At 43.5% G+C, this 23,527-nt stretch overlaps 1 protein-coding gene across 1 annotated transcript in view; it reads right to left on the bottom strand.

Moving 5' to 3' along the window:
- SORCS3 (sortilin related VPS10 domain containing receptor 3) overlaps window positions 1–23,527 on the bottom strand; it is a 587,799-nt gene that overhangs the window by 99,353 nt on the left and 464,919 nt on the right. The window contains exon 8 of the mRNA XM_022568819.3: window positions 8,783–8,872. Within this exon, the coding sequence (XP_022424527.1) occupies window positions 8,783–8,872 (90 nt within the window). The remainder of the gene's footprint in view (window positions 1–8,782; window positions 8,873–23,527) is intronic.

The raw sequence follows: 23,527 nt of genomic DNA, 5'->3' as shown, positions 1-23,527 counted from the left end.
GATCTTCATACCTCCTTGCCCGTTGAGACCCAGAGTAATTACCATGACTTATGAAACGGCTGAGAAAAAGCTTGAGTTATAGGCAATGTTAAACAATTCTGTGTCAGGCCAAGGCTATAAATTATGAGCTTCATGATTTCTGTTACTTACTAAGTGACAGTAAGATGGGTATAAGGGGCTTTGGTGGGTGTGATTTTCCCTGGCTTCAAGGGATTTATCCACTTTCATTTTTTTTTTTTTAGATGTTGGGGGTAGGAGTTTATTAATTAATTCATTTATTTTTGCTGGGTTGGGTCTTCGTTTCTGTGCGAGGGCTTTCTCTAGTTGTGGCAAACGGGGGCCACTCTTCATCGTGGCGCATGGGCCTCTCACTGTCGCGCCCTCTCCCGTTGCGGAGCACAGGCTCCAGACGCACAGGCTCAGTAGTTGTGGCTCACGGGCCTGGTTGCTCCACGGCATGTGGGATCCTCCTAGACCAGGGCTCAAACCCGTGTCCCCTGCATTAACAGGCAGATTCTCAACCACTGCACCACCAGGGAAGCCCCCACTTTCATTTTTTATTTTTATAACAGAAAGTTGGTCTTTGCTAACGGAGACATACAACCTTGCAAGAGGAAACCCACACGTGCAAAAATGACAGGTCCTATCCCTTCATTAGATCTTCATTTATGATTCCAAACTTTTTAGGGTAACGGTTTTCACGCCTTTCTTTGGAATCTTCAGATGGGGATTGCAAGAAGGGTGGCACAGAGGCATAGCCGATGGGTGGAGCTCTGGGCTTCCAACTCTGCTGGAAACAGAGCAGCACTACTGAGATCTGTTATGTCCTGGAGTTCTGTGTAATATTTTAGGAGTAAAAGGTGAGGGGGGTTCTGCTGCTAATACAGTAATGTTTGAAAACCACAGATATACAGGTAAGGATACTCACTCTAGAATTTAGTGTTCTGGGTCATAATATAAGCTCTGCTATAAATCAGCTGTATGATATTGGATGCGTCAGTTTACCTGAGCTTCCATTTTCTCACTGAAAGAGTGAAGAGGTTGGGCTACTAATAAAAATAGCTAACATTTTGGCACATTCTAAGTCATCTAAATGTATTATTTCAATTTAAAAAATCCAATAATTCTACAATGGAGGTAGTATGATTATTCCTGTTTTACTGAGGAGTAAACTAAGGCACGCAGAGGTTTACCAACTTGCTTCAGGTTATGTAACTCGTTAAGTAGCCAAACCATGTTTTGACCTCTGTGATATGACTCTAACCTAATTGTTAGCTTCTAACTATTTGTATATACAGCCCCTAAATCAGAAGTTGCAAACCAATGACCCATGAAATGAATATGAAGCACAATTGTTTGGTTTGACCATAACCTCTATCAAATACCTGAAAATGTAGTATTTTAGGTAGAGTCAGCACTCATTGGAGTCTTAGCCCTACATACCTATGATCTGCCCTTATATATTACTGTTAACTTCTTGGTCCCTGAAGCCACTTTAGTTTGTATTCCTGGACTCGGTCATTTCTAAAATTAAATCTAATAGTTCAGAATTCAAAATCGTTTTTAAAAGCCAGTTTGCATATGTGGCTAGGCACTGTACAAAGATTACCACAAACTCAAGTCATTACCTAAGGAACTTACACTGTCAGGAAGAAATGTTAGCCTGGATAGATATCGGACTAAATAAAAGCAATTTTAAAAATGTATAACTATACAGGTGTATATGCCAAAGAATAATATCATCCCAGGAAAGCAAAAAGAGAGGCACCCTTGTCACTGTGGCCAAAAGCACTGGTAATAGGGACACAGGCAAGTGGAGTGACAGTAAGTAAATAACTAGGGTGGATCTAGCCTTCACCTTATTTGACAACCCTTCCCAGAAATGGTTTCAACAAAAAAAGGAGGCAGCAATGTTTCTAACGTCAGAACCATGCAGAGCTCCTCCATGCCAATTGTACAAAGAAGCAAACTCATCTGGACAGCTGGGAGGGGGCAAAGGTGAGAAAGTGAGCTCTGGATCTTTCATTGGAGATTCTCTGTCAGATCTCAGCCTCTAGCCTTGGACTCCCTAGGTCACCTTGACTGAGACCTCATTTGCTCATTTGTGCTTTCACACCTTGTAGAATTACAGGTTCCTGCTGAGGTGCCTGAAGGCTTACTCTTAAAAACCATGTGATGCGGCTTCCCTGGTGGCGCAGTGGTTGAGAGTCCGCCTGCCGATGCAGGGGACGGGGTTCGTGCCCCGGTCTGGGAAGATCCCACATGCCGCGGAGCGGCTGCGCCCGTGAGCCATGGCCGCTGAGCCTGCGCGTCCGGAGCCTGTGCTCCGCAACGGGAGAGGCCACAACAGTGAGAGGCCTGCGTACCGCAAAAAAAAACAACAAAACAAACCATGTGAGGAAATCATGTTGTGTGGGGTGGAATGAAAGCCCAAGAACCCAGTAGGAGGGGAAATAGCAGCTGCAGGAAATATGGATTTAATTCACTTTACCTGTTAAAAATGCAACAGAAATTCCTGGCTTTCCCCGGATGTTTTGGTCATAAAAATGAATGAGCTAAGTTATTTTAGACTAAACTAATGTAAAAGAAGTGAGGGGGGAAAAAACCAACTTAAAACACTGGGGCATGGTCAGCATTAGAGGCAGCCAGATTTGCTGTGAGTACATCTTAGTTTAGACCTGCACTGGGACTATGTTACCTGGTGAGCAGGTATTCCAGGCTCTAGGATGAGAGACTACTCTCTAGTATATAGAATTATGGGATGTCCACTTGAGAAATCCTTAATTTATCAAAGTCACTTAGCTAATAAATTATATTACTAAGATTTGAACCTAAGACTATCTGAATAAAGAGGCTAAACTCCTTACCAGTGGGGGTATAATTCGGTGTGTATCAAGGTGACCTGGAGATCCTAATAGCATGCAGACTCATGGGTCCCAATGCCTGAGATTCTGAGTCATTATGTCTGGTTGTGGAGCCTTAGATTCTGCCATCTGAGCAAGCCCTCCAGATGATTCTAGTGCACGCAATCTAGGGAATCACTTTTTGAAAAACTCTGAACTATGTGCCCTCTCTCCTAATAGGTCTTAGAGTTGAATAGGGGTCAGCCAATAATGAGAATATTAAGTCTTCCAGAACAAAGAGAAGCATCATTAGTTAAAAATGGTCCTATAGGAATCTGAATGACAATAAAGCTTATTTCTTTCATCTTGCTACCCTAATTTAACTCCAAAGCATGTGTCACTTCCTTATTAAAACAATTATAAATAACACTGCCCCTACATCCTCCCAATACAGTCACTAGGGAGAATCATGGTTGCTTTTTGAAAATCTAAACCTATGACTTCCTAGGTGAACAACAGTAAAAATACTTCCGTGTTATTGAAACATTTTCTTGTAATTCGGGCCTAATGTAACTTCATTCATTACAGAATCACCTATGTTATTACGCATTTGCCATGTGCCAAACACCATATATAAATACAGACGGGAACAAAACGTAGAACCTGACCTCAAGAATATGCCCATCTGGTGGTGGAGACATCACAGACTCAGGTGGCCTTTTGTGAACTTGACTAAGGACTACAATAGATGTACTGAAAACAGTGAACAAAGGCTTACAGGTGGGAGACAGGTGGAGTATTCAAGGGAATGTATGGAACTTGGAATAACCTGAAGGCAATATTCCTCTGAGGGAGGTGAGGATAGACAGTGGCCACGTCATAAGGGGTTCTGTATGGCACACCGAAGTTCTACCCTGAAAGGAAGTACAAAGCTGACACAAGATTTGAAGCAGGAGAAAGGGAGGATTAGAGCTGGTTAATTAATGCATAGATTTTGTTGAAGATGATCAAGTTCATTACATGATAATATCCAATGTGGAAGCATTGTGAAGAGTGGATTTAAACGGGGCAATGCTAGAAGGAAGGGAGAAGGCTCAAAAGGTCATCACAACCATCTAGGCAGTAATAACACAAGGGCCTGAACTGAAGAAGTAGATTCTCTATGAGAACTCTATGAAATGAAATTGTGAGATATTAAGGAGGTAGAATCTACAGCAGGGAGGACATATCTTGAATATCTCAGATACCTGAATAACAAAATTTTCTGCTTTTTATTTAGAGTATTCATTACAATCAAAATTAACAATCACTTCTATAATTATTTGTGTGATATCTGCCTCTCTCATTAGACTATAATGAGTTCTCAGATGGCAGACACTATGTCTCTCTTATTTGTCACTTTATTTTTAGTGCTTACCAGAGTATCTAGCACATGGTAGACATCCAACAATAGTTTACTGAGTAAATAAATGGAGTAAGTAAATAAAAGGAGGAGATATAAGGGCCAAAAGGTAGAGACTCTGAGCTCAGTTGTTAAACGGGTTCTTTAAGGGAATGTACCTCCAATAGGCAGTTAACGATATAGTTCAGAGTTTAATGGAGAGATATCTGCTGGGGCTGTGGATATAGGAGTCATCAGTGTGAAGAGAAGGGATGAGGTCACTCAGGAACCATGAAGAATGCAACGGGAATTTAGGAACATCACCACTTCAGGGATGGCAAGGGAAGGGGATCCAGAAAAGGAAACCAGGAGTAAAACATTGCCAAAGGGAAGAGTATCAAGGGTGGGTTTTTTTCCCCAACAGTGTCAGATGCTCCAGAGAGTTTAAAAAAAAAACACCAAAAGCTAAAGATGTAGAGACGTCTAATTGGATTTGGCATGCAGGTAGCCACTGGTTACAATGGCTAGCAGATTTGTTGTTGTTGTACGTGGGCCTCTCACTGTTGTGGCCTCTCCCGTTGCGGAGCACAGGTTCCGGACGCGCAGGCTCAGCAGCCATGGCTCACGGGCCCAGCTGCTCCGCGGCATGTGGGATCTTCCCGGACCGGGGCACGAACCCGCGTCCCCTGCATCGGCAGGCGGACTCTCAACCACTGCGCCACCAGGGAAGCCCCCAGCTAGCAGATTTTTAACAGGACAGTGGAGAGACGGATGTGGGAGAGCTGAGGGCAACTAGCAGTAGGTTCAAGAGTGAATAGAAAATGAGAAAAGAGGTTAAAACTACAGATAACTCTTTAAGAAGAGAGGCCATGACACAGCAAGGAAGGATAAATCAGTATTCGGGGAAATGTAAAAATTAAGGACAATTTTCCTAAGGAAATTAAGGAAAGGTTAACATTACTGTCATTATCATTGTAATAAATTGTCTAAAACATATTTCCCCCTGTTCTCTTTCGTTATTCAAAGTGGGATTAACCGTATTCTACTGTCAAAAACAAACCCAGACTCAGGTAAGGAGAGAGTTGATTGGAAAAGACTATTGGAATAGGGGGAACACTCCGATCAAAGTATCTGCAAGCACCTCAGGGTGAAGGCAGAAAAGAATTACTCGTATTGGGAGAAGTAAAGCAAGGCTAGAATGAACTGCGGGGAGTGGGGTAAGGAGTAGTTAAACAGGAAATTGTTTTCCTTAGGGTCAAGCGATTCTCTTAAGGAGAAAACCCAGACTTAAGTCTCGTCCAGTCAAATTAGCAGGCATTTTGTCCAGATTGGTCAATGGGGACAAACAGTTCAGTGAATCATTTATGAGACAAAGAACAGGAATCTGGTCTTGCCAGAGGTAAATACGGGGCACATTTAAGAGAAGGGGAGTTCTTTGCAGTAAGCCATATCCAGGAACACAAAAGGGTGGGGGGATTTCTTAAATGTTGCTGTTTCCAGGAGCTTGGGGCTCAAGTCAAGCTCAACGTTGTTACCGCCAAACTGAGCTCTGTACAGAAACAAACAAACCAACACGAAACAATTTTTTCTCTTGCAGAAATGACAGAGTAGCGAGTTAAGAACAAGTCCAGAATCTAAGAGGCAAGAGGAGGTCTTTGAGACTCAGAGGGGTCCAGTGAGGCAGAGCAAGAGCGGCCTGGGACACGACCCCACCCCACGAGGAACTCGCCCAATAGGCTAAGAGCGTCAGTAGTATTTCCCCTGGAACACAATCACTGCTTAGACTTGCCCAGCACTTTACACTTTACCAACAACGAGCCATTTGCTGCATCCTTACAACTTTGCCAGATGGAATGGTATTATGATGCCCATTCTACAGATGAGAAGACCTGGGCTCATAGATGAGCAGCAGGCAGAGCTGGAATGAAAGCCCTGGGTTTCTGATCTTGAGCTCCATCTCCTTTTCACCGAGGCTGCCATGGCTTCTGTCATTTCTCTCCAAGCTCTCCGCAGGTGCGTGCTTTACACGGCCATCGGCCTGAGACTCAGCGTCAGCCCAATGCCCAGGGGCTGGGTTATTGAGGACTCAGCACAAGGCTGCTGCTCTTAATAATGTTACTCTTTATTAATGGCCTTCATCTCCTTCCCTGCAAAACACTCTGAAGCCATGGAGTGCCCCAGGAGAGTGTATTCTGCACGGTCAGCTGGGAGTAGAGGTGGGAGGGCCGTGATGATGGGCAGATTTGCCGTGTTTCTGTTTCTAAGCAAGATGCCCAGCAGCAACTGCAGCACAACGTGGAACAGCAAAAACTTGCTTAAAAGCCATTTCCGGGGCTTCCCTGGTGGCGCAGTGGTTGAGAGTCCGCCTGACGATGCAGGGGACACGGGTTCGTGCCCCGGTCCGGGAAGAACCCACATGCCGCAGAGCGGCTGGGCCCGTGAGCCATGGCCGCTGGGCCTGCGCGTCCGGAGCCTGTGCTCCGCAACAGGAGAGGCCACAGCAGTGAGAGGCCCGCGTACCGCAAAAAAAAAAAAGCCATTTCCGTTTCTAAACGATGGAAATCACCAATCTCCCTCCACCCACTCCGTCCTCACCTCCTCGGCCCAGGCTATGAAAACCCGGCCAAGGCCGACGAATAAAGGGGATCGATAACCATCCAGCTATCTTCACGACAGCCCTCATGTTAATGAGAAGCTGTTCCGGATGAAGTTCTATCAGAGGGGCTGCACGGATGGTAGTCTACCACAGTAAACTGCCATGGGGTTGCTAATCAGTGATGGAGTGCTCTAGGGTTGTGACTGATGCCAGGCTTCATTTATCCCCACCTGCAGCCACATTGCCCAGGGCAGCAAATTGTTTGCTTTTCTGAGAAGTTTAAAAATACATGAAACAGGCATACATACAAGAGGCAAAATAGGCCCTACATGGAGAATGTGGTTTGGAAAGTTCCTGAAACTCTTTTCCTGGGCCAATACATGGAAATCACCAGGTTGCTGCTAAGGGTCATTCTCCTTTAGAAAGAACATGGTCACGAACTTCCTCATCTTCTGCAAGCAGGGATACCTCTTTCCTGCTTGGGTTTAGAATATCTGATGGGTACATCCTGCAAGCGTAGTCCTATACAATGGGCCTAGAAAGCCAATCACAGGGACATTAGAGAAAATGAGAAATTAATGCCCATGGCCTCTGAGGCTACTTCCCATGGTCCCTGCGAATCTCATCAGCCTCTCCACCTCTCTCTGTGCAACCCAGTCTCTCAATATAGTTTTCCAGTTTGTTAAATGAACCATACTCTCTCTCAAAATCGGGCCAGTATATGTATTTTCTACCAGCTTCCTGAACACTTGCTTGCAGGGTTAACTCCTTATCTGTCTTGAATCAACTTAAGCATCACTTTCTTTAGGAAACTCGTCTTCTCTACCCATATTTGGTGAGCTCCAACCATCATGTCACAATGGCCCTTGAACTTCTGTACCTATAATACTCCCTACACCCACAGTTGCTTGTTCAGTGTCTCTTCTCTACCAGAATACAAGCTCCATTAAGGCAGGGAACGTTTGTATCTTATTTACCACTCTAACCACAGAGCTTAGTTCAGTGCCTGGCACACAGTAAAAACTTAAATGGAAGAAAGAATAGATCGATGGGTGAATAAATGAAGGAACAAATGAATGAATGGGTATGTGCATGCTTATATGAATAGGTGAATGTATAAAAGCAACCAGGGGTGGGTGGTTATCCACCTTCTTATCCCATAATCCCTACTACCTCTGAACTCATTTCGCCTTTCATGATACGTTTCCTAGCACCAACTTAGAGATCCAAGTCTTTGTACCATTACATTTGATACATGTCCAACCTGAGACTTTGCTTCTTTGCAGCCTTAACAGGTGATGCAACTAAAGCCCTCCCACATTCATACCGAGGTTCTGTCTCCTCCCAGAAGCCATTGTTCACAGGGGATGAGGTCCACAGAGTACGTTTTATGATTTTCCAATACAGGAGTTAAAATGCCATGATTTGATATTAATTTTATAGTAAATTATTCCTTTTTAATTACTCATAGTGGCAGAAGGGAGTGGAAACACAGGCAGTGCATTTATATTTAGCACTGAAGGGTAGAGAAAAGCAAGAAAGCCATGAGACTAACCTGTCCGCATCTATCTATCTATCTATCTATCTATCTACCTATGGTTTCTGCCTGGACCATTCTAAGCCTGGCCCCTCTACTTGTCAATAAGGCCCTTGTGAAAGGGAGGGGCCCTCAGAAGAGATTGCAAAGCTAGTGTTCCTTTCACTACCAGTCCTGGGAAATGACCCAAGATTATATCGGATGTTTGAATCATAGGAAATCAAAGCTCTTGCCTGTGTACCCCGCTAAGAGGGGAACACAGAACCCAGATTCAGCGACATCAGCAGAGGCTAAACCCCACAGTGGTTAAGTGCGGCTGAATGCCAGCTGTCTCCCAGGCAGGGATCAAACCTTCTGCAGCCCAACAAGGCAGCCTCTCCCCACCCCTTTATCTGGCAGGACCCAGGGGAGCAGGTGGTGCGTACCTTGGGCAGCGAGTACTTGGGCAGCTTTATCTGAGTGAAGGCTTCTCTTCGGTAAGACACGTAGTAGCTGGCTCTTCCACCAGTTGTTACCTGTATCGTGGGGAAAACACAAAAGGTCACATGGGGCTACGGATCACGGCACAAGGTGGAAAGCAGTGGCCTCTCCATCCACAGCCACAGGAGGTTTGTAACAGCCTTTTAGGGAATATACTCCCTGTTGGCTTTGATCCTCCAACCCCACAGTGCCCTGAGTTGCTCCTGTGGCACAGCACTTAGACAGTAAGTGAGTAATTCCAACAGTCTTCCCCTGTGGCTGGCAATGTCGGTGAGAGCAGGGGCTCTGTACTCCGTCACGGTGTTCTGAATACATACACACTTAATAAATATTTTCAACTGAAAACAGAGAAGCTACTATGTCTGCTGTACCCATGATCTATATATTCTTTTTTTTTTCAACAGCTTTTCATCCACTGCAATGATGACATGATTGTCAAAGAAAATTTGTTTTGTATCTGAACAATTACTATTGCTCAAAGCCTTATTACTTTGAAATTAATTTCACTACCTCTCTGAGCACAATTATTTTCCTTCCTATTTACAAATCCACGCACTGAGCAGGTATTTACTCATTCTTTCCATGTGTTAGTTCATTAAAGGCATCAAAAGTCAGAGAAAGAACTCTGGATTTGAAAGTCAGAAATCTTATGTCTGAGTCTCAGTTCTACTAGCTCATGGCAGGGGGAGTCAACATCTGAATCCTCACTTGGCAACAGATGGATTCTTAGAGGAACCTGGAAACCACTCCAAGAAAGGGTCCCCTGGCCTGGGCTTGCTGGAAAGTCTCGCCAACATGGCATAGCCCTGCAGATGGCTGCTTTTGGCCCAATTATCCTAACTCAGGGGAAATTAATATTCACAGGAGAAGACAACATAGGCTGCTCAGAGAAAATAACAGGAGGACAGTAGCAACCAGGCTGCTGTGCTGAGGAAGCAATCACTGGAAGCCCAGGCTCCTGCTGAAGGTAGGCCAGTCCCCTGACCCTGGTCCAACCCTAGTGCCCACCCACAGCGGCTGCTGGGAGCAGGGGGCGTATAACTTCTCTACTGAAAGCCACCCATCGCTCCTCTCTCTAAGAGATGGCATTTCCCATGGCTCTCTCTTGACCTGCGCAGATTGCAAGCCCACAAAGCAGGCCCCACAAGCTGCCAGGTAGAACAGATGTTCAAGTCAGTGTGAAGGCAGAACCTTGGAAAAAACTTGGTGCAAAGTCTTAGGCTTTGAACCAAGAGGAGAGACTGGGTTCCCCCTGATGGTCACTGCTATCCTTACATCTCTATTTTCTAATTAGAATCATTCTTATCTTGTATTCCAAGACTTTTTTTTTTTTTATAAGACATCTGTTCTGAATCTATATTGTTCTGTGTTGGCTTAGAGATGGGGTGTTGACAGATTAAGACCAATGAGTTGATGAGAAGTCTTTTGTTTTTCTTTTTTAAATACATCTCAACTACATAGAATCAGATTAAAATATAACCCTTGGTTCTAAGCACAGTCACCATGAGTCCTGGCATGATCCTATTTGCTTCTTTAATTTGGTTTTATTTTTAATTATAAAACCAACACATATAAATGTACCTGCAAACCCAAGAACTAGGTCAGTAGTTTTTAAACTTCAGCATGCATCAGAATCGCCCAAAAAGCTTGTTAAAACTCAGACTGCTGGGCCCCACCCACAGAGCCTCTGATTCAATCAGTCCGGGATGAGGTCCAAGAATTGTCTTTTCTAATAAGTTCTAGATGATGCTGATGCTGCTGGTCTGGGGACCACACTTGGAGCAGCACAGAACAAGAACTTCAGTGCCAACTGACAAACACCTCTATGCCTCTGTGCTCCTCGCCTGTCCTGACCCATGCCTCCCTCTGAGATGTAGCCACTTCCCTGAATTTTGTGTTTACAGTGATAATAAAGTCTTTTTAAAATTAAGGTGAAATTCATACAACATCAAATTAACCATTTTAAACTGTACAATTCGGTGGCATTTAGAAACTTCACAATGTTGTATGACCACCACCTCTGACATAGTTCTAAATCATTTGCATCATCCCCACCCAAGAAGACCTTTTACCCAGTGATAAAGTTTTTAAACCCCCAAATATATCCTCTGGTCTCCCATCACGTGCTTGACAATCAGCTCTCCACAGAACATCCTGAAGTTCACCAACCTCACCCTTAGTGAATTAGACCCGTGTCAGAATCCCGTGACTAATGCTGGCCAGAGGTCAGCAATTAAAAGCAGCATTTCCCCCGAAGACCCAGCCACCTCCACAGGGAACAAGATGACGGCACCACCAGGCTTCTTATCAGCACCACAGAGCAAGGTAGGGCCCCCTGGGGTTTCTAACTTACCAAGGGCCAAAGGAGAACAGAGTGGTCCCCTTGATAGGGTCCTGCTGACCTGACTCTGGAACTCAGCCCAGCCATGCCTGTATGGCCCTGTGCAAGCACAGATTCTCTCTCTCTCTCTCTCTCTCTTTCTCACACACACACACACACACACACACGCGCGCGCACGCACACACAGAAGCTCACACACACAACCTGGGAGAGTTTCTGCTTAAATAAAACATGAAGATGGAATTACACTTCAGAACTACCATGGGATAATCTAAAATATTAAAGGGCTGCACGAAGGCCAAGGAGCCCAGAGGTTCCCCAGTACCTCTGATGCCACAGCATCCCCCAGCGACATCAAGCTGGCTCCTGCAGCCCTGCCTCTGTCCTGGCTGTCCACTCTCTGTACTGCAGAAAGCTCAGTGTAAGGCCCCGGAGTTCATGGAAGGGTTGTGGATGCCACCAATTCATTATAACTTCTCCCTCCTCTCATCTCCTGAATTTTGTTATTTCCATTTCCATTTCAACATTTACTCTTGTGGTGTACATATACCTATAATGATCCCTCCATGTCTTATTATAAGGGTGTAACTTCTTGATTACTAAGTAATGTTGGTCTCACGGCAGGCAATCAGTGGATGCATGATGATAAAAAAAATGATAAAACTGTCATCAACCGGGTTCATCTACCACGCTCCAGAACCTCCCTTACATAAATTATCTAGTTTAATCCCACTGACAACCCTGCAGAGTCTATAAGATATGGAATGACTTGCCCAAGATAAGACAAATATGAACCTAGTAAAGATTGGCTCTAAACCTGTTCTCCTCCTCCTGTGACTGAGGCAAATCCTCTATTCATCTTACTCATGTCAACAACTGTAACATTTCCTTAATTCCAACATCTTTAAGAAAATTTTTTTAAATCTCTGTAATTGGCTTGTGTGTATATGTTTGTGTTTCCTCATATTCCCAGAGAATCAGCCATGACATTGACACTGCATCTTAAAAATGATGTCTTCTTAGAAGAGAAGTGAGGTAATAAAAACAAGAGGAATAGTAATCACCATGCAGTGAGAAAACACATTACGTGGAAGATGCTACAGTAAGCAGTTTATAAACCATACTTCATTTGCACTTATATATATACATATATATACATATATATATATTCCTGACATGTAGAGGAAATATATATATATATATATATATATACTCTACAGGTCAGGACATTGAGGCTGAGAGAGGTCACTAATTTGCCCAGCATCATACAGCCTTTCATTGTCCCAGCCACTGTACAACTCCAGCCTATGCCTAAAAATTTACCTAGGAATGAGCACATCTCCAAAGCAGCAGGCATAGGGCAGGAAGTCAATACTTACTGACTGAACAATGAACTGTGATCCATTCGCTTAAACAGAGAGCCTCTGAGTTCGATGTTCTCCATTGTTTAGTGACTACACGGTGGCTGTAGAGAAGAACTCCATCCCTGCCCAGTCCCTGCTGGTCACAGGGACTTATCTCCAAATAGAAGTTCTAGCATATTCCCCCTTAGGAGCAGAGTCCTCCCAGTGCTGGAATGATACCAGCCTAGTGCCTTTGCTGCCCCTCTGCTATTATTTGTGTGGTCCTCTGGCAATCACACAAGGAAGGAATAAAGTTTAGCACCTATTAATCTATTTTAATGAACTTTTCTCTTCCTTACAAGCAAATTTGCTGGCACTGTAAATCCCAGAGATTATTACTACTTTCCCTTTCAGTGACACCTTTTATTTTACATTTGATGGATGTCATCCAATTATTTGCTCTGGGACCATCAGTCATGCTAAACACAGAATTAGCTGGGCCTCTTCCTTACTAATGACTGGCTCGTTAATCTGATTTTCTGGATTTCCATTTTACAGGTTTAATTGGGCTCCTGGCCAGTGAAAATGATTCCTTTGGACAAATACATTGGCCGTTAAACACATCTGTCTCCGCTGACTTGTTCCCACGCCTGCTGTAACCAAGTCTAAACTGACATCTCCTATATTTTTGTCACTTCTCCTTGCTTCTAGATGATGACTTGCCCTGCAGGAGAGAGAGAAATTTGCCCCCCAAAATGGAACCAGAGGGTGTTGAGTCATATTGAGCCTGCTTCTTCCATAGATAGAAGAGAACTTCTAATGTCTCTAGAATTCATAAGTGGGCACAGGTAATCTGAGAAGAGAAGCAGAAACTAATATTTTCGAATATCTATCATGTAACGAGTGCTTTAGATCCACAATACTATTCAATATCCACAATAATTATTACTGTTATTATTGTTAAAACTATTATTAGTACCCTACAAGGTAAAAGTATCGATAATATAATGTTTTTTGAGCATTTATTAAATACCAAGCACTATTCTTCTGTATGTACCAGCTTTCTGCTTTATGGTCAGAGGAGAAATTGAGGCATAGGGAACTTATACAACATACTCAAAGACACACAGCAAGTAACTGGTGGAGCTGGAATTTGAACCCAAGTTTATCCGACTGCAAAGTTTATGCTGGTCCCTCAGGCTATGTGAGGTTTCCAAACCTCTCTATGGAAGGGAATGGATCCCAGGTCCTTCAGTTCTCAATTTCCTGGATAAGATGCCCACCAACAAGGCAGATCTTTCTCTGGTAGGGTTCATGTCAATTTCCTAGCCCTGAGAAATCAATGCTCTGTTGTTACACAGGAGTGAATAGTGCTGATATTGGAATTGGTGAATAAGGGCTTCCCTGGTGGCACAGTGGTTGAGAGTCCGCCTGCCGATGCAGGGGACACAGGATCGTGCCCCGGTCCGGGAAGATCCCACATGCCGCGGAGCGGCTGGGCCCGTGAGCCATGGCCGCTGAGCCTGCGCGTCCGGAGACTGTGCTCCTTAATGGGAGAGGCCACAGCTAAATTCAGCTTACACAAGAGCTGCTGCCCTCATAGGAAGTGACATATAGAAGCTTTTCCAGCTAGAGGACCTTGCTGGGTGCAGTACGATGTGAAGAATCTGTCCAAGCCAAGAGAAATGACCATCTTTATAGGCATACGTTAGTTATTGCTCACGCAGCCCTTGCATTGTTTCCTCCTCCTTAAAAAACGAGAGGGAACAGCTGAGTGCTATGATGCACAATTAACTTTTCCAATTTCTTTGCTCATTAACTCTATTCAGATTATTTAAAATAAGTCTTGACGTTGTTAGGCCTTTCTCTTCCTCTCCACCTACATAATTCCTTTAAAGATCATATTTCTTCTTTAAGAACAAAGAAAAAGGCTTCCGACTACCGGGCCATAGGAGTCAATAAATAGCCATGGGTCTCATTAGGATGCAGCTTTAAGTGTCAGGATGGCTTCTACATGGCAGGTTATGTCGTCTCTGTCATCTTGAGTTCATTTTCTGAAAGCGCTCTGCTAAGGCACTACACTATGTGTCTGAATCAAACCTGTGTTCAGCATTTAGAACAAGACACCTATCAGCAAGCCATCTCCTCTGCTAGACTGTTTGATGCTGAATTTAGTGTTTGTCAAACTGGTGTTTGCTCGTTTTATGTCCTAGAGGCTCTGGGATATTAATGCAATATGCCTGTTTCTAGAAAGAGTGGATCTAATGCCTACCACAACACTCCTGCTGAGGCTGAACCTCTTTGAAACAGATTTGCCCATAAAATTTTTTATCGGGCCCCTAACATAGCCCCAAAATAGCTTTACCAAGAATAGATTTGGGATAAGATAGTTGATGTGAAGCCAATATTGCTCTCTCCCTCTTTGTATGAGGGATGTGTGTGTGTGCGCGCGCACGCGTGTGCTTGTAGGGCCGGTGTTGGAGGGAAGACGTGTACTGAGGTTGCCAGCGCACTATTGGCCAAAAAGTACTGACAAATCAACTTCCACTTTCACCAGTCCTGCCAAGAGGCTTCTTGGGGCCTTCACTGCCTATGGGGAATGCTAGTAAGGTAGAGAAAAGGTGATGAGTTAGAAAAGCATGGGACCAAGACCATGTCTAGATCTAGACCACACAAACAAGAAGAACCAGTAGGCCTGACTCTCTGAGGCTGTTTTTTCAAATATAATAAAGGAGCTGGGCTTGATAAGTTTCCAATTACATATTTTCAAAGAAGACTCTTCTGGTTTTTAAGCATTCTAGCACACTGGTTGGGATCCCAGACTTGTGTTTGAATTCTGCTTCTGCCATTTGCTGGTTTGGTGACCCTGAACAGGTAATTTAGCCTTCCCAATTTTTTCTTCTGGAAAATGGAGAGATTAAGGCTACCTAATGACACGTTATCATGAGGAATGAATCTACCATGGCATGTAGAGTTTTAGCCCTATACCTGACACGTCCTAAGTACTCAATGCATATTACCTGTCCCTGCTGAACTAGAGGCACAGATGCCTGTATCAGTCTAATATCTTAGAGGACTTAGGGTGACTGACCATGGCAACAGTTTATATGTAAACTGGAGGCTGTTCAGGAAGTGTCAGGGTTGCCACATGGGCTACCTGGTCAGAATCGACCAGGGATGGAACACTGAAATTCTTCTTGTTGCCCTCAGCAAGGATGACTTTGTAGAGAAGACCACCTATGGAGACCACAAAGTCAACGTGTTTTGTGCCAGAGATCTGACCATTAAGCAGCTGCAAGTCTCATCTTCGTGTTTTAGCTTTTACAATTTAAAAGGAAGGGAAGAAGTTCTCGGGATGCCCACTTGACCCTGCAAAATGGAAGTTCATTGTCTTTCCTCTGCTAGTTTTGTTGGGGGATAAAAAGGCAAAGAAAATAAGTGCAGCAATAAAAAAAGAACTGATATGGATTTGAATTGTCATCCTGGAGTATAAAATTTGGAAGCATTCGAATACTCCCAGTTAATATAATAACAGATAAAAAGCTAAAACAGAGACAGTCTATGTTGAGTTCTAGATCAGGATGCCAGAGCTTCACAGAAAAAGGAAACACTACCCATGGAAACCTTAAAGACAAATGTTAAAACTTCCTATCAAAACACCTCCCCTGCCTCCTCTTTCACAAATGTCCCCGTTTCTTGTGCACTGTGAGTTTAATATGGTTTTGTAAAAGACGAACTGAGAAAGGGCTAGAAAAGATATTGCAAGGAGTCAAGCTTATATAGCCTTCCTACACTTATGTAAGTTTTTCTCTTTGAGATATCACATAGCCTTTTTCCTTTATACAGGTAGACATTATGAGGTCAATTAATTGGCTGAAATCTTCCCAAGCCAGGCTCTGTCTTTTCTATAACATCCCAGAATTTCAGAAAACAAAAACTAAAGAGTGGGAAAGGAGAAGAAGGAAGAAAGGTAGAAAATCCCAGTATCTGTAATATCTGTGATTCTAGTTTCAGCTTGATCATGTACCAGACATGCAATTTTAGGCATTGTGACTAGTCTCTTGGAGTTCCAAGGTTATTTTTCTATGAAAACGGAACAAATAATAATTATCCTTCTCTTACAGAAAAGTAAATGAGATAAGATAATAAAATGCTTTCATGTTAACTATAAATTGCTTTACAAGTACAATGAGTAGGGTGTTATGATTGACCTGTATATGTACCCAGGAACCCAAAGATTTTAGAAGTATTCTCACTGACAAATTGCTGTAGAATGAATGTTTGTGTCCCCCGCAAAATTCGTATGTTGAAACGTAATCCCCAATATGATGGTATTTGGAGGTGGGGCTTTGGGGAGAAACTAGTGTTCTTATAAAAGAGACCCCAGAGAGCTCTCTCTTTTTCTAACATGTAAGGACATGGCAACAAGATAGCCGTCTATGAACCAGGAAGTGGACCCTTACCAGATACCAAATCTTCCTTAATCTTGGACTTGCCAGCCTCCAAACCTGTGAGAAATAAGCTTCTGCTTTTATAAACCACTCAGTCTATGGTTTTTATAGCAGCCTTAGTACAGAAATCAAGCTGATGATCCACATATGCCCACTCTATTGATTGTTTGGGGCATTGACATTTGCCATTGGGCCAGTAGCTATAGATAGTCTGTAGGGCTATAGCTATCTACAGACTGAAAGGTTAGAGGCAATACAGAATATGAGAAGAAAAGCAAGAAATGGATGGGCAGAGCTATAGATCAGATGTGTCTTCAGCCACATGGGATGAATGGCAGGTGCACATAGCTGCTTTGAGAATGACTAATTTTATTGATATGTGCAAGATAATTTAAAGATCCTAAAAGGGCAAGGAAAACAAAGCCATTAATTTTCTAGAGAAGCAGGAATGTTTCTTTGGGACATGGGATTTCCAGACAGACTTGGAGATACCTGGGCTGCTAGATATAACAAGAAAACTTTGCCAACATGGGATTTGCATGCCTCATTTTGGGACAGCAGTGCACGGATTTAAACCATCTGTCAAGCTGTTTCTCAGAAAACACTGCCACCTCCCCAAGAGAGCCATGAATATTTGTAAAATGCCAACTGCTACTCTGCTACTTCTTGGGGCTTCCCCATTGTACTCTCTGTGTCGTGCCTGTCCTGTCCTCCATCAGCAGAAGCGTCACTGTTGGAGAGTCAAACTCTGTGCTCACCACTTTGTATGCACTGTCTGCCCTCATGCACAATGACCTTGGAGGAGAGATACTATGCAGCCCCACTTTACTGATGAGTTAATTTACATGTATAAGGTCACTCAGCTCCAAAGTAGCAGAGCCTGGATTTGAACTTGGGTCTTTAAATTTTGACAATGTCCGCTACACCCTGCAACCCTGAAAAAACCTAAAGTATCTACTGCAGAGCCTTTCCAAAGAATAGCTCGTTTAAGACCAGTTACCTGGAGGGATTCACCCTGACACAAATCCCAGCATTAAGGAATTTCACACCAGCTTACATCAAAAGCTACCTCCTTGAAGAGTCCTCCCCCATCCCAATTTCCCAGCTGGAATTCAGCTTTTCATCCTCTGATTCTCAGGGCTCTTTGTCTGTAGCTCTCTCGTTGCACTTATCAGCCGCTGTCCTGAATTACTGGAAGAGGGAACATCTTAGGTCTCTTGTACTGTATTATCTTCGAGGGTAGACAATGTGTCCTGTTCCCAGTTAACCATCTCTTAGTATCCGGCACCCACGTCATAACTCATATTTGTATTCTACTTCATGCCATTAGTTTTCATTATTGGACTGAATCTCATTTGGTTGGAGCGCAAAGGAGGTCTAATGATATCCCCATGCTAGAATTCAGGGGCCGGAGGCCCAGACAGGCCACATTATGTCACCTTGCTACTAAAAGGTAAGGCTCAAAGCCAACCTCAGAACTTCTGACTTGAAGCCCAAGGCTCTTTTCAAATTGCCAGGCTGCTTCGGTCTGTGTTCACCAAGTTAAGATCAGAAAAACACAAAGTGGAGATAATTGCATGGATTTTTACAAGTGGGTCGTGATTTTACATCAAATACTCCTTTGAGTGGTTGGCAACACCACAGCATGGAAAACCAGGTCATGCTTTTCCTGTGGGAAACAAAGAAGCACATTACAAGATGTTCTTCCCCACCCACTGCCGAATCCACATATTAATTAAAGGTCTGGCCGAATTCACATCGTCCCTTGAACATTAATCACGTTTAGACATCTCATTAGGGATACTGGCCCCAATTCGACTATGTGTTACATTTATCAATCAATCAGCAAATACTTAGTCAGCACTTTTGTGCCCAGGCCGTGTCAGGTATCACAGGAGTCATGGGGCTGTGACCTCATGGAGTTCACCATTTCCCTGTAAAAACAAGCCAAACGTGTAAGGTGTACAAATGACAATACAAGATGAAGGCCAGTACTATGGTGCCCTGCGCAGGGCAAAGGATAAGAAATATAAAACAGAGAAACGCCCCAGCCCAGAACCACAATAGTTGACACAACTTATGATCTTTCTAGACTACAATAGAATCAGGACTTGGCACTGTGAAGTCCACACTCATCCTACCTCATTTTATAGATGAGGCGACTGAGACACAGAGATGGCAGGGTGACACAGCTGGCAAAGGGTTGGACTGGGATTTCAGCTCATGTGTGCCTAACTCCACACACACACTCACATAACTGCACACACACCTGGTAATAAGTAGTGAATAAACAGGTGTTATTTACACTCCCACTGCCTTAGGAGGAGAGGGGATTCTCATACTGAAGGACATCCTCTTCGCCGAATGGCATGATGGATTTGAGGATAGAAGACTGGAGAAACCGGGTCACGGCTGAACTATCTATCCTACACACCAAAGGGACACGTGGAGAGAAAAGGTGGGGATGGAGCTTGAAAGAAGAAAAAGATCACCAGCAGAGATGGAAAGGTAGCAGGATGGGAGATCCAAGTGTGTGGATCACTGGGGGTTGCTTGCTTCCAGAAGAGGCACTTTGGGGGAAGGGCAAGAAACAGTGGGCGTGTGTAGTAGGTTTTATTAAGAGTCTTTGCCATTCAGTATCTGACATAGACACTCTGCTTCATTTTCACTTGACATTTGCAATAAGAAAGCAATACTATACTGCTCAATAATCTTATTAAAATTTTATTTGTTTATCTCTGCAGAGGTGGTTCACATCAGGAACGTAGTTTTGCTTCAAGAAAACATCCAAGAGTTACAGCTGGGTTATGAGGGATTTTATCTTTCTGTACCTTTTGGGCTTACTGACTTAGTTCTTTGTTGTGAAAATCTGAAAAGAACTTCAGAACAGAAATCCAGACATGGATCCCAGCCCCCACCCCCAGCCCTACTGGCAATTACGACTCTGTAGGAAAAGCACTTAACTGCTCTTGCACCTCAGTTTCATCTAAAAACAGATAAGCACCCTCATATCATAAGGCCCAGCGTGCACCTGACACAAAGTAGGGGCTCAAAAATGTCACACCCCTGTGTTCCTCATCCCTTCACTTGCTGGGTCCTTGTCTCCTCAGCGTGAATGTCTTCTTTAAATCCTATCTCCTAAGGTTCTGTGCGGCCAGTTTCTTTTGTGGTCATTCAATGACTCCACAAACATGCTGTAAGCACTTACTTTGTGCTAAGCTTTCCACTCACTGCCCCTTACACAGTTCCTGACCCAGTTTGACTCAGGCAAACAAGAAAGTTTAAGTCATGACGCTTTCTCGTTTAAAGAGCAGAACAAGAGCAGAGATTGAGAAAGAAGGCTCTGGTGTCAGGCTGCCTAGGGCAAACTTCTGCTCTGGCTGTGTGATCTTTGGAAAATGACTTCACTGCTCTGTGCGTCTTCTGTGAAATGGTGGTAAGAGTTGGACTTACCTCATAGGCTGTCGTAACAATTAAATGCATTAATAATATGCCTAGCTCATACTAGCCACTCAACAAATGTCAGCTGATTCTTTATGTATAAAAAATTCTTTATGTATAAAGATTCTTTATGTATAAAGCTGATTCTTTATGTATAACTGATTCTCCAAGAACTTACAGATTATTCAATAAGACAGAAGATTAGCTAGGCGGTGAAAATTGTGGAGGAAGGCTGAGGACAACTCTTTAACCAAGAAAATGCCGAGAAACTTCTGTTTCTTACCCAGAAGAGGTATGTTCAATCCACTTCATAAGGACTCATATCAGATATTTCAGAGGAAGTAAGAAAGCCACTACTTCTACGCCTTCCCTCCCACATACACAAAGAACACCTAAGAAGCAGTTACACAGCGCCCTGAAATAATTAACACAATCGTATTAAGAGCCCTCGGATGATTTCTCCATACTGCAATCTGGAAGCGGTCGCCGCCTGGGGCAGGCAGTAAAACGGCAAGCATTTATTCTGGAGAACAAGACAGAAGGCCTTGGGTATGGCCCCCTCTCCACCCTAATTGCATTCAGTGGAATCGCCACCACACGCTATCACAAGGTGTGCATTCCTTCCGAAAACATTTTTCAGAGGAGAAAGTGGAAGCTATCTTGCCCGGCCTGGAGAAGTTCCAAGGCTAGAGGGAGAGAGGGGAAGTGTCTAATTTCATGCTCCCATTACACACAAGCTGGATTAGAAGGAAACAAGGGAGGAGGAGGGGAGAACGGCGATTAAAGAATCAGACAGTTTTAAAGTCCAAGAAACAGAGAGAGAGAAGAACCAATCAATTTCTTTTTTTTTTTTTTTTTTTTGCAACAGATGTTTTGCTTGCAGTTCCGAATGTAGGAAGGATGAAATAAGAGGAGGAAGAAAAAGAAAGAGCTTAAAGGGAAGGGAGTCAGGGAAGGAGAGAGGCAGGTTGGTAAACAGGAAGCGAATCCCAATGCTTTCCTCCTTCCCAGTGTCACCATGCTCTATTCTACCCACTGGGGACGGCAGGGTGTCCCTCTACCTTGTCCCACACCTGCAGGCATTTGTTCACCAGGAAGGCAGTGGTAATCAGGCCCATCCCTTAAGCGTCTTCATCCTATTCCTTTCATAATCAGCTTCTAAAGTTCTGTTTGTTGGATGTGGGGCTAACCAGACCAAGCACCTGAACAGCTGCTCGGGCCATGGAGCTATTCTCTTTGCCATTGATCACAAAGACAAAAATCAATCCCGGCTAAGGAGAAAGAAGTTAAAAACAAATTGCAGGAATTGATTTCTGTTCAGACCTTCTGACTCCCAGTTTAGGAAGAGGGTGCATGAATCTGCCTGTCATGAACATACTTCACGTGTCCCAGGCTCAAAAGCAAAATCTGGGTATATTATACACACACACACACACACACACACACACACACACACACACACACACATGCACACACACACTCAATTTTAACTTAATTTATGCTTTTATATTATTTTATTTTTGCCTCCCAATAACTATCAGAGATGAGAATCCATCTAAATCATGAGCTCCCATGAGAAGAGGGCTGGGTCTGTCTTGGGTTCACTATAAAATCTCCAAAGTGGGGCCCTATGCTTTGTGAATAGTAGTAACTCCGGAAAAATTTGAGGGACAGATGGAATCAATGAATGAATGAAGTCCCCTCCTTGCTATTATTGGCTCTTTCAGTTGTGCTTATTTCTGCATAGATTTCTCACAGTATGCAATTATTTTTCTTCTTTATTGCTTAGCTTATGTATTATCTCTCTCTCTCTCTCTCACTAGACTATAAACCCTCCCATGGCAGAAACTTTTAGATTTTGCTTTTTAATTTTTGATCTATTGCATTATCTCCATATTGAGCCCTCAGTAAATGGATGTGAAAGGAAATAAGGGAAGAATGATTCAGCAACTCTCCTGAGCAATTAGCTACATCCCAAATATCTTTTTTTTTAAAAATTCTGACATTAGAGAAATGAGTTGGGAAATACTTCCAAATAACAGTCCCCTCTACATGTCTGACTCAATGGACTGCCCCATAGAGTGAGCAGACTTATGGAATTTTAGCATGAGAAGGGAATTTCTGGAGTCATACAGCCCACTGCCTTCCAAACTGGATTCTATGGCCCACTGCCTTCCAAACTGGATTCTATTCTAGAATTCTACAGCAATGCTTTGAGAGTGTCCATAAAAAGGTAAAGAGGAGGCTGGGTGGGTGGGGGAGCTGATACAGTCCCTCACCCTTCTTAAACTAGATCCATTCCACCTGCATCTGTTTTACATATTGGAATTCCTTGAACAATGCTGCCTGAAAAGTGGTTCCCACTGTTAAGAGCAGTAACAACAACAAAAAGTTTGAAAGCTCTACTTGGATGCCATCCTTGCCTTTTGTGATAAGAAAACTGAGTTCCAGGGAGGAAAGTTAATTGCCCAAGGTCACAGTGAGTTACAGTGGTACCAGGCTTAAACGTAGGAATACTTGCCACCCCTCCCCCACCTGCCTACTCCATTCCATGGACACTGTCTCCTGCCATTAAAGGTCTCTCTTCTTTGGAGCACTGGCTAGTCCTGAAGTTGGACTCCTCAAGTTAATTCCCTTCTTTGGGAACTGGCTTGAGCCCTGCCTTCTCCAGGAAATGTCCTGATCATATCATGCCTCATGGGTCTCCCTCGCTCTGGAAAGAAGCCTCGCATATCTTAGGTGCTTTGAGCATCACTCATGGAGACTTGTCAGGCCATCCAGTCCTACCTCTACATCTAAACTGAACAAAAAATGAGGACAGACACTTTGTCAGTATTGTCTACCATTATATCCCTTTCATTAAGAACAGTAATAGGAGCATATTAAGTGCTCAATAAATGATTGTTGAATGAATGAATGAATGAATCAACCAATCAACAATTCTGTCTCAGACAGCCCAGGGTATATAGTAGGTGTTCAATCAAATCAACTTGATTGATTAGCCATGGCTCTGCCACTATTAATCTCCAAGAAGACCTTATTCTGGCTGACCATGAGGGCTTTCAAAAGTTTCTTGCAGAAATCCAAAATGTCTGTTTACCCCATTAGCTAGTG

The sequence above is a fragment of the Delphinapterus leucas genome, chromosome 16, assembly GCF_059928025.1.
Source record: "Delphinapterus leucas isolate spDelLeu-1000000601 "Yukka" chromosome 16, BTC_Dleu_Yukka2, whole genome shotgun sequence".
Lineage (NCBI taxonomy): Eukaryota > Metazoa > Chordata > Mammalia > Artiodactyla > Monodontidae > Delphinapterus > Delphinapterus leucas.
The sequence above is the reverse complement of the archived record's forward strand: the minus strand, read 5'-3'. Positions and strand labels throughout refer to the sequence as shown.